This window comes from Ahaetulla prasina, chromosome 2 (assembly GCF_028640845.1).
Source record: "Ahaetulla prasina isolate Xishuangbanna chromosome 2, ASM2864084v1, whole genome shotgun sequence".
Classification (NCBI taxonomy): domain Eukaryota; kingdom Metazoa; phylum Chordata; class Lepidosauria; order Squamata; family Colubridae; genus Ahaetulla; species Ahaetulla prasina.
Window position 1 is genome coordinate 170,303,939 of NC_080540.1, and position 14,326 is coordinate 170,318,264.

The 14,326-nt window shown below is 38.2% G+C and overlaps 1 protein-coding gene across 7 annotated transcripts in view; it reads left to right on the plus strand.

Annotated features, from left to right (window-relative positions):
• The window catches only part of COL5A3 (collagen type V alpha 3 chain), a 137,150-nt gene that overhangs the window by 95,522 nt on the left and 27,302 nt on the right, over positions 1-14,326 (plus strand). For all 7 annotated transcript variants that reach the window (XR_009153723.1, XM_058171475.1, XM_058171476.1 and 4 more), the window contains 16 exons: positions 1,682-1,789; positions 2,075-2,128; positions 2,217-2,270; positions 3,258-3,302; positions 4,761-4,814; positions 5,704-5,748; positions 6,534-6,587; positions 9,080-9,133; positions 9,655-9,708; positions 10,735-10,842; positions 11,247-11,336; positions 11,748-11,801; positions 12,073-12,180; positions 13,524-13,631; positions 13,870-13,923; positions 14,119-14,172. Coding sequence is in view for 6 of the 7 variants with exons in the window: in XM_058171475.1 (XP_058027458.1) it covers positions 1,682-1,789; positions 2,075-2,128; positions 2,217-2,270; positions 3,258-3,302; positions 4,761-4,814; positions 5,704-5,748; positions 6,534-6,587; positions 9,080-9,133; positions 9,655-9,708; positions 10,735-10,842; positions 11,247-11,336; positions 11,748-11,801; positions 12,073-12,180; positions 13,524-13,631; positions 13,870-13,923; positions 14,119-14,172 (1,098 nt within the window). In the remaining variant the exon portion in view is untranslated. The remainder of the gene's footprint in view (positions 1-1,681; positions 1,790-2,074; positions 2,129-2,216; positions 2,271-3,257; positions 3,303-4,760; positions 4,815-5,703; positions 5,749-6,533; positions 6,588-9,079; positions 9,134-9,654; positions 9,709-10,734; positions 10,843-11,246; positions 11,337-11,747; positions 11,802-12,072; positions 12,181-13,523; positions 13,632-13,869; positions 13,924-14,118; positions 14,173-14,326) is intronic.

Below are 14,326 nucleotides of genomic sequence, written 5' to 3' on the forward strand. Positions count from 1 at the left end.
ATGGACTGGGATCCAGATGGGTCTGAAATAAAATTTTGGAATTAATTATAATCTTTCCCATGGGAAAATAGCAATAGCACTTAGATTTATATACCGCTTCACAGTGCTTTACAGCCCTCTCTAAGTGGTTTACAGAGTCAGCAGATTGCAGATTGCCCCCAACAATCTGGGTCCTCATTTACCCACCTCGGAAGGATGAAAGGCTGAGTCAACCTTGAGCCTGGTGAGATTCGAACTGCCAAACTGCTGGCAACCGGTGATCATCAGAAGTAGCCTGCAGTACTGCACTCGAACCACTGCGCCACCACGGCAAACAAAATGCTTTTGTTTTGAATTCTTTAAAACCTTTGAAGGTACTTTGAAGGTTAGACACTAAAGGGAGCCAGAGGGAACTGAAGATTATAGTACAATTAAAGCAGAAAAACACTTAAATTTGACTTACTACTGCAGCATGGAGCAATACTTTAATATTAAAGGATATCTGTGAACAATGGACTAAAATGCAATTTTAAGAGTCTCTGCCATTTATAGATAGTTAGATTGTGTTTAAAAGATTATGTGGAAGATGAACCTATTTAAGCAGAGAAGTCTGAGACTGATCTGAAGGTGGATTTAAAAATGTTAGGCTACAAGAATGATATGGAAAAAGATGCTACACAGGATATACAAATGCAATTGGTTGATGTTTTAATAATTAAGAGGCAAATACAAAGAACTAACCAAAAGACTTACCTGCATAACTTTCCCATATTGAATTCACAAAGGAGATTTGTTAAAGCTTTGAAAAATTTTATGAGACAAGTCAAAGAAAAAAGTGACAAGAAATCAAACCTGAGGATATTATTAAGGGATTAAATATTAAGATTGTTAAAAGTAAAAGGCAAGAATATTAAAGGTTTCTTTGATCAGAATAGGTATGTTGTTATCTCTGGTAACACTGAATGGACTTTTGCTGATCAGGATTGAACAATGAGGCTTTAAGGATATGTTATTATAAACGAGATATGGGAAAAAGAGATCTTTGTATTTACAGAGACAGTGATAAGTTACTAAAATTGTTCATACTCATTGGGATGAAGGTGGCAGTTGTTTATACATTTGTCTTTGTCTTTACTATATTCTATTTCTGCTTACTTTCCTATTTTTTCTTTCCATTTTGTCCTTTTAGTTTTCTTAATTTGTATTAATTTTATTCTTTTTAATTGTAATACTTAATAAAATAGCTGCATAAAAAGGAACAAAAATTGATGGGTGGGTAAAGGGTCATTTACAATATTCCCATTAATGTTTCCTTGCCAATGGCTTGTATGACTAAATTCCTTCTATATAGCCCTGTTCATGTTCATTACCATGCATTGGCTGAACTTTCCTGTAAAGTATTTCTTTTTTTCTCTGAGACCGGTGTACACACACACACACACTACACTACACGCACACACAAATCCCAGACTTCCTGTGATTCACTTTTCTCTCTCTCCCCATCTGAAATGATGGATAAAATTATGATTTATGGTAAGTGCAGCTTATTTTAGTGTCAATAGCTGGTGTATACACTCCACTATATCATTCTCAGAAATGACAGCAGTCACAATACATGAGTGTCTCCGAAATACTGAGAATATGCTTTGAAACTAGAATTTTATAGCCATGATTGGCACAATTCTTTTAATTCTTTCAACAGGGTGATGCTGGCCCACTGGGCATACGGGGTGAGGATGGCCCTGAGGGGCTGAAAGGACAGGTGGGGCCTACTGGGGAAGCAGGTCCTTCTGGCTTGGCTGGTGAGAAGGTGAGCTTTTGGAACATAGGAAGCTATTTGTCTGTCCACATTGATCACCCTGGCATTCAACAGCTCTCCAGGTATCAGGCAGAGGTCTTCCTCATTATGACCTGATCGTAAAAGAAGAAAGAAGTCAAACTTGGGATACTTTAGGGCCTTTGCTCTATTATTGTGTTGTGGTCCCACTGACTAATTGCAGCAGGAACTTGTTTAATTCTTTTTCCACTCGCCAGGGATTGTTTAATTTCATCCCTGGGCACATGTAGGCTCTGATCATCTCCTTTTTTTCTGCAGGGCAAATTGGGTGTGCCAGGGTTGCCAGGTTATCCTGGCCGCCAAGGACCCAAGGTAAGCAGGAGGGAAGAACTAGAGGAAAGGAAGAAACCTTGTCTCAGCCTATCCCTCCCTGCCCTCAGATCGGATTATTTTTCCACAGGGTTCGACCGGATTCCCGGGGCCCCTAGGCCTCATTGGAGAAAAAGGCAAACGAGTGAGTGAAACTGGGAGAGAAATAGGAAATACCCTTGAAAGAAACCATGAGAGGTTTTTTTGCAGATTACAAAGATGGGAGAGGATATGGGAAGAGAGAAAATTCAACAAAAGGGACTGTTGGAAAAGGAAGTATGTGAACCTTTTTTTTCAAAGGTACCAACTACGGATTAAGCAAAATGGTTGTTCCCTCATGTCTTAGAAACTATTTTGCAGTCTCTTCATGAGGAGCAATTGTCAGGAGCCCTTGTGGGCAAACTTGAGTTCTCTCCTTGTCCAGAAAGGAACAAATGGGACTGCATTGCAGCCTGGATCTTGCTTCCACTTACAAAATGTAACTGCATCAGGATTTGGAGGACTGTCTGTCCTCTATCCCTTGACACATTTTATTGATTCATTTTATTTGCTACAGCAGTGCTTTTATTTGCTAATGCTCACACTTCAGCATGGATCACAGCAAGGGAGCACAGTCTGAGAAGCAGGATTACCCAATTACCAGCTGTTTTCACTGAAATGAGTCCGAGAGAGAAATGGTTCTCTACTTTCAAATATTCCTCTCGAACGTGACTTTCTAGTTTAGATTTAAAAGAATAATCCAGTTTTGTATTTTTTTTAAAAAAAATCTCATGGCGCACTTGTTAGGAAAAATGCTAGCAACCATAACCAAGGGATATAAAATAGACATTTGCCTTAATTTTAGGCAAATTTAATTGAACTTTATAGTTTAAGTGTCCAAATGTTTAGTATTTGGCAGATATGTTTATAACGGTACTTAGCATTTTATTGTACATTTTAAATTTAGGCATACATTTTGGTTCCACTGTTAATGGGCAATAGTGGACATTAAAGTCTAAACTAGAGGTGACATGTGAGACAAGGGGACATCTGAGCATCTCTCTGTAATGTTCTATTTAAGCATGGTAACTCTGTTTGTGTTGGCTCACTGAACTCCATCTTACCCTCCTTTTCTGTTTTCCTTCTTTTCAAGGGAAAAGCTGGCCAGGCAGGACAGACTGGACAGCGTGGTCCTCCGGTGAGCTTTCATAGAATAGATGCTTATAAAATCCCAAGGTTTCTCCAAAGAGACTATTTATTGCTGATCAACCAATACATGCTGGCTAGAAGAGGACATGTGTTAAAATTTCACATTATCTCTCTCCACTTCCCGTAACTGAAGAACAAATTACAAGGATGCAAACATCCTGATGAGAATATCGAGAGAGTGAAAAAAGAATATAATGAAAGTGCAGCACTCTAAGCCCATCATATTCCTTATATGATAAAGTGAGTAGCCCTGGGGAGCTGCAGCATCTTTTCTGTCTTTCACAGGTCATTTGTACAAACACAAGTGTTTGTAATGTTGTTCTTGGCTCTTAATAGAGTAAAGGAGGTCTTATATTTTCTGGAAACCCATTCTAAGGACATTGCTTCCTGTGAATCCAGTTATTTTAAAAATGACTTCTGATAATAGCAAGATACTAATGGCTTAAGTGAAAGGCAAAGTGATGGTGCATCACCTTAATTTTTTAAAGTAATATGTGACTGACTCAATTAAAAATCATAGTTGCTGAACCACCCGTGTTTGTATGTCTGAAGGATGGGAGAAGTATCTCTTTGAATTTCACCTATCTGGAGAGTGCTTTTTGTTGCAACTACCCTACCCTTTGCAAAAATATGATGATTAAGCTGATCTTTCATTAATATTTCTTATCTCTTCCCTTTCTCCCATAATATGCCAATGAATATAGTAGCCACTTGGGGCATATCCATTACAAAGCTCAAATTAATTCAAAGAAATCTTAATTCAGATCTTCCAAATTTGAATTTGTTTTCAGAAATTTAAATGTATATTCTGATTTGTATGCCCTCACTCAGAGTTCTAATTATATTATTAATATCTGTATAGATGAAAAATTCAGGGAGAGGGGAGAAAGCACAAGAATGTGTTAAGAGTAAATGGACTATCCCAATGGGCTGCTCAAGCCAGAAAGCAGCAAAAGAAAACTTCATAGATATAAAAGTCATTGAAATATCACACCCAAGGGTTTAAACCCTTAATTTTCTTCCTTTTCGCACTGCATGTTTCGCTGGAATGAAATGAACCAGATGGTAGTTGTGAAAAAGTGAAATCTTACCTTTAAACTGGGTCATCTGTCTTCAGTCCATAGATAATTTTTCCAGCCTTGAATTCGTTTCTTTTTCCTTATTGGTTCATTCTATAGATAGATGACTTGTGCATGTGGCTGAATCACTGCAAAAAAACAGAGATGTTACTTATATCTCTCTACTCTACTTCTACTTGGTACACAATTGCTGAAAAAGGAGTGAGGGGATGCCGAATTCTGGGAAGCACCCAGGGCTTAGCTGCTTAATAAATAACCCATGTACTCCATGGGCAAATCATTTTTGTTCTGGGATCTAGGAAGCCTGGCTCAGTTTCAAACTTCAGTTTATAAACACAATCTGAAACTAATATCCTTTCCCATTTTAGGGTATTCCTGGTGAACGTGGTTTGCAAGGACCTACAGGGAAACCGGGATCAAAGGTATGCCTGTTTTCTGTATGATGTGTATGGCCTTCTACATTTCTCCATGCACAGTGCAGAATATGTGTAACCAGCTGTGGCCAGAGCACTCCCAAAAATGCACAGCCCTGTTCATCGTTTGCGGTCTCAATATTTTTAAATTTTGCTTATTCTTGGATTATGTCAAATGTATTTTTAAACTATACCTTTGGGCATATACTACAGTATATGCCCAAGGGTATAGTTTAAACAGCCTAGCTGTTTTCATCCTTACCTACTTACCACTTTTTGCAAAATTATATCACTCCATCAGAACTGAAGTTGTCGTTATGCATTAAATCAATCTACATAGGCAGCTGTAGGTAACTAAATTACATTATACAAAAACATTGTATAGATTGCTCAGATTGTGCACTTTTCATCCACGATTTGCGTGATTTCATTCTTAAATGGTCCTACACATTAAGACTAAGATTACTGGCAAAACCATCCTAAAGCCTCTACAAACAGAACTAATAAAAAGACTAATTTCTTTGTCTGTTGGAATATTAGGATATTATCCTATACTAATACTAATATTAGAATATTAGCATTAGTATGGGAGAGGCTGATAGATGTATCTTATTTATAAAATCTGTCATCTACTCGCTAAGATGCCAGTTTTCCTATAAACAGAAATTTTTGCAGTGTAACTTTACCCGATGCTGTCCAAAATGTTAATTTAGGAACTCTGCATCATGTGATTTACCTGACTTTGTCGATGAATAGTAAAAATTCTTGGCTATTTGCATTTGTGATGTGCTGGTTTTTGTTCCTGCTGCTTTGTCAGCCCTTGATGTTAACTGTAATCAAAATCTGGAGAGGGATGTTTTTTTGGTTGTTGTTCTTTAACTAATGTTTCTCCCTCTAGGGTGACTCTGGCCATGATGGTCCCCCAGGGACTATAGGAGAAAAGGTAAGATGAATGATCAAATCCCTGCAAATGAAGGACATCTGTGTGTCTCAGGAAGAGAAGTTATGACATCATAAAGGCCATGATATCTCTGAGGCTGTTGAAACCATGGGGATGTCTTAATGGGCCCAACAGTCCTAGAAATAGCATAGTCTTTATCAGGGATGAAATTTAAAATTTGTTACTACCGGTTCTGTGGGTGTGGCTTGGTGGTGGTGGAGTAACGTGACTTGGTGGGTGTGGCCAACTTTTTTTTTACTTTTAAAAGCATTTTTTCTACAACCTCTTCGTCCAAAGAGGTGTTAAAAATGCTTTTAAAAGCCTCTGATGATCAGGCAACTCAGCTGGGATTGCCAGAGGAGCCCTTTAAAAGCATTTTTTAAACAAACTCTTCTGGCAAAGAAAAGGGTTTTTTGGTGGAAGAAAAAATGCTTTTAAAAATAATAATTAAAAAAAAACCCTCTGATGATCGTGCGGCTCAGCGAGTCATGTGGGGGCAGGGATTTTTGCTACCAGTTCTCCGAACCACCCACTGCCATCGCTACCGGATCGGGCAATTGGTCCGAACCGGGAGCATTTCACGCCTGGCCTTTATGATGTCACAGGTTCTCTTCCTGAGATACACTTTTGCCAAACAAAAATCTCTGCATAAATGATTCCTTTATAGTCTATGGGAAGAAGAACTAACTTCAGAAATTTAAATATTTACAATGTGATAAAATGTGAGAGTGGGGAAAGCAGAATAGGAAGCTAAAATGTATCGAAGTATTTTTTTTCTTTTCCCACAGGGTCCCACTGGGCCACAGGGGTCCAATGGATTCCCAGGATCAAAAGGACCGCCAGTAAGTAACCCACTGTTCCTTTCTATTTTAACTAGATGTAGGAAGAGGTAAAGATCAATATCCCGTAAAATAGTTGTGTATGAGAGAGCGGATTGTACTTTTTATTATTACAATCTAGCTAATAAAAATCTACCGTTTGAATTATGCATGGGGAGAATGCAAAGCCCAAGTTAAAAATAGATTGTGTATTCAAAGACTTAAGTAATCGATAGACTTACTGTTCATTACAGGACACCTATAAGTAAATAGACTGGTAGGTGCAGAACTTTAGTCCTGGTGTTATTGTATTTTTACTTGCAAAATGAAAGAGCTTGGGTCAACTTTGCTGCAAAATGGTTGTTTGGATAATTGGTTGTTGACACAGTTGGGATTATAAGGTTGGCTATCTGCCTGGCTACGACTAGAATTGTTTTTGTAAGGTATACAAGATACATAAAACTTCAGATACCTAAAAGATTACCACCACTGTCAGGTTTCGCAGAATCCAAAGAATGGCATTTGAGTTAAGGAAACATGTTTGAATCCTGTTCCTTTATTATTTTGTTGCCATGGGCATTCCTTTTGACCAAATTAGTTTTACCTAAAACATGTTAATTGCATAAAGAAGATGAAATAGCATAAAAATGTGGGGCATATTTCTATCATAACAGTTTAATAGCTTGACATATTCTTTTAAAGCTGCCTGGAGGGGACCAGGTGGCAGAATTTATTATTAGATCTTCTTTAATCTTCTCTTCTTTTCAGAGCTATCTTATTCCCATCTCAGTCCCAGTAGGGGAGCTCTGGAGGGCAGTCGTCATATTTCAATTTCTTCTCCCATGTTCATGATCAGAACACTTCAAAAAATGTAATCCTTGTTTGCTTTTTGAGCACATGCGATATAGATTTCACAAGCCCAAATTTCCCAACCTTTTTTTTATTAGATATATTAGAATCTTAAAACAATTTTATTAGGTCTAGGCTCAGCATGGTTATCCAACTATACTGCATTGTAAAATACATTTTTAAAACAGTAGCACAATAGATTATACAGAGTTGTTGCAATTGTAAGACAGACCAAGTCTTCATCAATAAACCCAGTACAGATTCTCCTTCAAAGGGTATAGTATGTGTGTGTGTGTATGTGTGTGTGTGTGTGTGTGTGTATATATGTATAATATCTTTGCATAGACCAGAAAGGAAGCCTTCTAAAGCATTGTGTTCTCCGTACACATTAAAGGAGAATTCTCATCATCCCAACTAGCATGGAGAATCTACATTGCTGGAGAAAGTAGGGCATTAGGTTAGGAAAGGTGAGAGAGATAGGTGGTGTTCAAATTTTGATAAACAAACAAACAAACTGCTTTAGGGAAACTTCTGGGGCAATGATATGCACTGAGTATCCCTGATTGAACAGGAAACATTTTGGCTCATGGATCCATTTGAAATATTAGGTGAACAGTATGGATTCTTCTAACAAATCATTGCTAAAAGGAAGATTCCTGTCAAAAATTATTTTCAAGGTAATATAATGAGACTGTTTCCCACCAATAGCAATAGCACTTAGATTTATATACTGCTTTACAGCCCTGTCTAAGTGGTTTTACAGAGTCAGCATATTGTCCTCCAACAATCTGGGTCCTCATTTTACCGACCTCAGAAGGGTGGAAGGCTGAGTCAACCTTGAGCTGGTGAGATCTGAACTGCCAAACTGCTGGCAGCTGTTGGTCAGCAGAAGTAGCCTGCAGTACTGCATTCTAACCACTGCTTCACCACAGCTGAAGTCATACAATTACATGCTTGGGATAGACAAATAGAATAGCCAGAAATGCTAACAAAAATGGCAGCGGTTCTACCTCCTAATTTTGCCCATGCTAAAAGAATCTGGCAGTTTTTAATTGGAAATTTTCACCATACTCTCATTCTCCTGCAAGACTTCCTGCCATCTAAGCTTATCTTTGACTTTTTTTTTTAAGACAACTGGTGAGCCTGTAAAGGTACTGCTGAGCTGTAGTCATCCACCATTTACATTTTCTAGAACTATGTTTGGGACTCAGTTATATTCTTGTAAATAAAGATGATATTGGAATTAGGGAAACTCAGAAAACAAGCACTTCTTGCATTTCTGAAAAGAGAAATTATTGAAAGCCTGTCAGAACAGTTCTCTAGATCAATTAACGCCTAGCGAAGTGTTAGTTACTTTGAGCCTCTTTCTCCTGTTCTCCCTTCCCTGGGTCAAAGAATCTTTTCAATAATGGCCCAAGTCCCTCTTTTAATACATCTGCTTCCTTTTCTGTGTTCCAGGGCCTATTGAATATTTCCTCATAAAAGCTGCCATTTCCTTTATAGTATGCCAGTTTTCCCATTGATTAATTGGTTTAGAAGTAGAAGAGTTACAAATAAATAAATAATGAAATTAAGTGAGGGAAGAATCCTGACAGGCACCATATTTAGTGCTTGAACACCTACCACAATTTTTTTTAAAAAAACACACAATTATTTCTGTTTGGAAGGGTCCTATAGGAAAAGATGGTCTACCAGGACATCCAGGCCAGCGTGGTGAGCCAGTAAGTATTAATATAAACTTCTCTCAAGATTGGTTGTTGCCATGTGGTCTGTGGATAATTGCCTCCCTTTTTGTCTTGTTCTCCTTTGTTGATTTCTTGCCTTGGTAATTTGTCTGGCTGCTTTCTCTATATTTCCTTAATGGGCTCAGCATTCTATTGTTGACTCTCCAAAATGATTTTCGTTTCTCCATGAGATGAAGGAAAAAATGTCAGTCACACCATTTTGTCTACAAATTCTAAGGTGATCAGTCCTCAAAACTAAAATAGTCAACTAGGTTTCAGGTGTTGAGCATCCCTAATGCTGAGCATTGCATTTTTTACTTGTCTTATCTGATACAACTCTTCAGATACATTGGACCAATGCTTGAGATTCCCCAATGAATTTGATTCATGGTCCCACTTGATGGAATCCTGAAACTAATAATCCAATATCTGTTTGGGCTCCTAGATGATGAATGAACCATGAGGGAGATCTCCATTGCACCATTTTAGATAGTAATCTTTCTTTCTCTTTTCTTTAGGGATTTCATGGCAAAACTGGCCCACCAGGGCCAACAGGAGTTGTGGGGCCACAGGTAAAGTGATTCTTTAGTTTATGTATTCATAATTAAAATATGAATTCATAATTAAAACTGAGCAACCTTGGCTGAGATACTATCCATGTTGCTAAGGTAGCAATAAAAGCCATGTGCAAACCTGATGTAGAAAATTAATGATATCTGTTTGAATTTAGTAGATACCATGCCTGAAAAATATTCCAGTGTGTCTAGCTACCACAGTAGGACATGCAACATTTCTTAATCAGAGGGCCATATTTGATCTCTGAGTGGGGACCCACTAGTGACAATTGCATGATTATGTTATTGTACATTTGTTGTCTTGTTGACATCATTTGTTACAGATGCTGCAAAATTAAAGTTAATTAAGTACAATGATTATTTCCTATGTATTTAATATTTAATAACCCCCTCCCTTCTCTCACATTAAAAACTACTGGGGATATAATATCCATGCACTCATCCTCGCCTTCCCAATACTGAGAATTAAAATAAGTTCTGAACTAGAATTTGGGAAGTAGTAAACATAAGGAAGCAAGTATTAGCTAAACATTAGTTAGTACTTCATAGCAAATAGAGCCAGCAGCAGTGAAATAGGCTGCTTTGGCAAATAACTTTTTCCTTCACTAAAGCTGCTTATCTGGCTGTCTTTCTGTCAAGGACATCCTCCACTGAGATCTTTTATTAGCTTCAATGATGCTAAGTTTTCCTTCAACTCTTACGAGTTAGTAAATATATGGATACAATAGCTACAAGTTATATATAAAACCATCAGATAGCTTAGTGTGCATGTGTCAAGCCTTCAATTCAGTAGTGTTGAAGTGGTAATATATATACAGTATAGTCCATGTATATAGGAAGAAGAGATTTTCTTGATTATGCTCTTCTTGGATCAATAAGAAGATGCAATGGAAATATCAGCTGAATTCCTTCAAATGCAAAATGAATGATCTGAAAGATGACCCAGCACAGTACTAATACTTTTATAGTTGTGTCTTATTATAAATTTAACCTGCTCTTAAAAGCATTGTATCTTCTCTACAGGGAAACACGGGAGAAACTGGTCCTATGGGGGAGAGAGGCCACCCAGGGTCCCCTGGTCCTCCTGGAGAACAAGGCCTGCCTGGTATTGCTGGTAGGGAAGGTGCCAAGGTGAGCACTTACAGGTAACATAGTCATAAACAAGGGATGAGAGCAGGTGAAAAGGAATGGGTTTTCCTAAATGCTGCCAAGTGTCCCTAAACCAGAACCAGCATTATCTTAAATGGATTGCCACATATACATCTCAAAAGAGCTGCATTTCAGTCCTAAGGCAATAACCATTCTGTATTTTTGTCATGTTCAATACAAGGATTAAGAGCTTGCTCATGCAACCTTCATTCTACAAAATCCTTTGCAGTGGGACCATAGCAAAGCCACATGCTGATCCACACATCTGGGTCCAGTAACGATAGGAAACAATTGGTTTGTCCAAAGTATGGCAGGACAAATGAAATCAGCTTACATCAAAATTGTTAGACATAACTGCATAGTAAAACTAGATCTTCTGCTTCTAGGGTGATCCTGGACCTAGTGGCATCCCAGGCATCCCAGGTCCTACTGGAATTAGAGGCTTCGCAGGAGCCCGTGGTCCTGTTGGAGAGAAAGTAAGTGTTCAAGAAGATGGGCAGGAAATAATGTGGAACTTACTAGTTAAGATGGGTATAGAATAAAACAAAGGTCTATGCTGTACCAGGCTAATTTAATTTAACTGGGCTATTTGGCTGCAACCACCATGGACCTCTAACTGCAACTTGCTTGGAATGAGTTACATAAGGGTGCTGTGTTGCTATGTCTTGGGTAAAAGATTCCATGGATCAATTTTTCTTACTGTTATTGGAAACATCATGCTAGGATAAATGAGTCTTTGGTCTCTTCAAGCACAGTGAAGTTCTCCTGTTCCTGCCTGCATGTTTGTGATCTAAAAGATCTAATAGAAAAGGAGAAAGAGAATAAGAACATGAAATGATGGCACCTCCATGGAAAATCATCTTATTGTGTTTTACTTTCTTTCACAGGGACCAACTGGGCTGAAAGGAGCAGAAGGGCCACTTGGTCCAGCAGGCTCCATGGTAAGTAAACTAGTATTTTCCCCTAACATCAAAAGGAAGAGCAGACTTTTGTTGCATGATGGAGAGAGAGGGTGTGCAAATAATACTCATTATCAGGGAAGTGATAGTTCACTGCAGCTTACTCCAGCAAGATAGTCTTGGAGTCAAATTCTTGTTAGTGATGTTCCAGCCTGAATTAATTAATAGTGAACATTAATCAAAGGATAGTTTTGCATTAGAGATAACTTCAGATTAAAGAGATGGGGTTCATAGATTTATTCCTTTCTGATAGGGTCCTCCTGGGGAGCGAGGTCCCTCTGGAGCAGCTGGAGGTATTGGACTACCCGGAAGAGGGGGTAATCCTGGACCACCTGGACCTGCAGGGGAGAAAGGAGCACCGGTATGTACAAGGCACCGTCTTGCCATTAATGATCAATTTTAGAAATAGACATTTATAGTTCAACTAATATTCAAGATGATCTTACCCTAAAGAGTGGGTGAACTAGAAGCTTCAATAAAGAAAAGTCATCTAATGAATGCTTATTACAGCCTTTCCCAACTTCCAGATGTGTTAGCCTACAATTCCTTCTTTTTAATGGGAATGTATCCCAGCTTGTTGAAGAACATCAGATTGGGAATCATGGCTTAGAGAGAATTTTAAGATGAAACCATAAGATCCAGGAGTTGAGTAATAATAAATCCTTAAGTTGTCATTCTTTTACTTCCAATGCAAAGAGATTCTTTGCTCAGATCCATAGGTGGCATCACTTGCTCCATCCTGGGTCTGGTTCTATTCATTATAAGATAGTATAAATTCAGCTTAGCAACTGCTTTGGACATTGTGCATAAAACCAGGCCTTCCTCTCATTTCATCACTTTATATTTTAATCTTTTTGATGGGGAACAAGACTTTGCATTTCTAAATGCAATATGCAAAATTTTGCACTTAGCCAAGTTTTAATTAAAATCTAAGAGTGTCACTATCAGATTAAAATACTAATAGGAAAAAGAAAAGTGTTGTAGATAAAAATGGGTTTAGGGAAGCCAAATAGAAAGAATGAATAATAGTACTAAAAAGTTTTCCAGATGCCCACTCATATTAGTAAGAAGTAGTACTGTTACATTAATAATTGCCTTATAAATTGCCAGTTGCAGCACTTTAAGAAGCAAACTGTCCATCAGAACAGGACAACACATGAAACAGTGGCACTTATACAAGATTTTGTCTGTAATTTCCTGGTATAAATAATGTCAAAGTCAAATCTCAATATTTGTTAGACTTGAATGTGTTCATTAGGTCCCAGGCTGATTTGTAAAAATTACTACAAGTAAAATGGAAAGGAAGAAAACTTGCCATTACTGGCCGGTGCTGATTATTTATCTTTTATTCGTAACATAAATTGGGACTATTAATTGACTGGTTGCCAGCAACCTAATTTTTATATAGCTTTGTGGCCACTTTGAGAGTTTTATATCAGCATCCTCAGTGTGGTATAACTCAGATGTAAATTTGTATGTCTATACTTTGTATATAACTTGTAGATTATAATGGATCTTTGAGTGCCAGTATATAGTTAGTTTGAGAATATAGAATTGAGAATTCTAAATAAAGTTTATTCCCAAAGTGTGCCTAATTAAGGTATCCATTAAACCACAGCATCCACTTTTCTATGCATAGTGAAAATACTTTTTCCCTAACAGACATCTTTATTTGACCCCATTCTTATGTTTTCTTTTTCCCAGGGTGATCGAGGACCAATGGGTCCGTCTGGTCGTGATGGAATCCCAGGGCCAGTGGGGCTTCTAGGGCCAGCTGGGCCTCCAGGACTTGCTGGAGAAGATGGTGACAAAGTAAGAGGCCTGCATTTTGGAGGAAATAGGAGGTGCACTGGGTCCATTTGATTACATAGAGCCATTTTTGTTTCCTTGGCAACACATGGCTTGGCAACAACTTTATTGAGATTTTCCTAGCAATTATTTCTATAGTTGGTTTCCTCAGCCAAGATTTTAGTCGGTGGGAAAATGTTCCTGATAATATGATGTTTTCTCTATTTTTTTTTTCTCCTGTCCTCTGTGTATGTGTGTGTAGGGAGAAATGGGTGGCCCAGGGCAGAAGGGAAGTAAGGGCGACAAAGGAGATGCGGTGAGTTTGAATGAGACGGCTCAAAGGCTTTGGTGAAACTTATAACAATTGCCCTTTAAAATTACTCCCACATTGGCTTGCCATTTCTTTAAAGTTGGACTACCAAGATTTCTTTCAAAGATTGGAAGACCAGGAATTCAGCGCCAGGAACAGAGAACTAAGTGCCACTGTTTCACTTACTTTCTCTTTCAACAGGGTCCCCCAGGACCAATTGGGATCCAGGGTCCTATTGGGCATCCAGGATCTGCTGTGAGTCTTACTTCACCCCAACACTTTTTGCTGAAACAATATGAATTTAAGAAGTTTAGTGGAGAAAAAAGCACCTTCCTCTTACTGTATTTTCAGTAAATCCAAAATGCCCCAAGATTTCCCACCCCCCTGAAATGTTTGTCTTTCTTTCAAG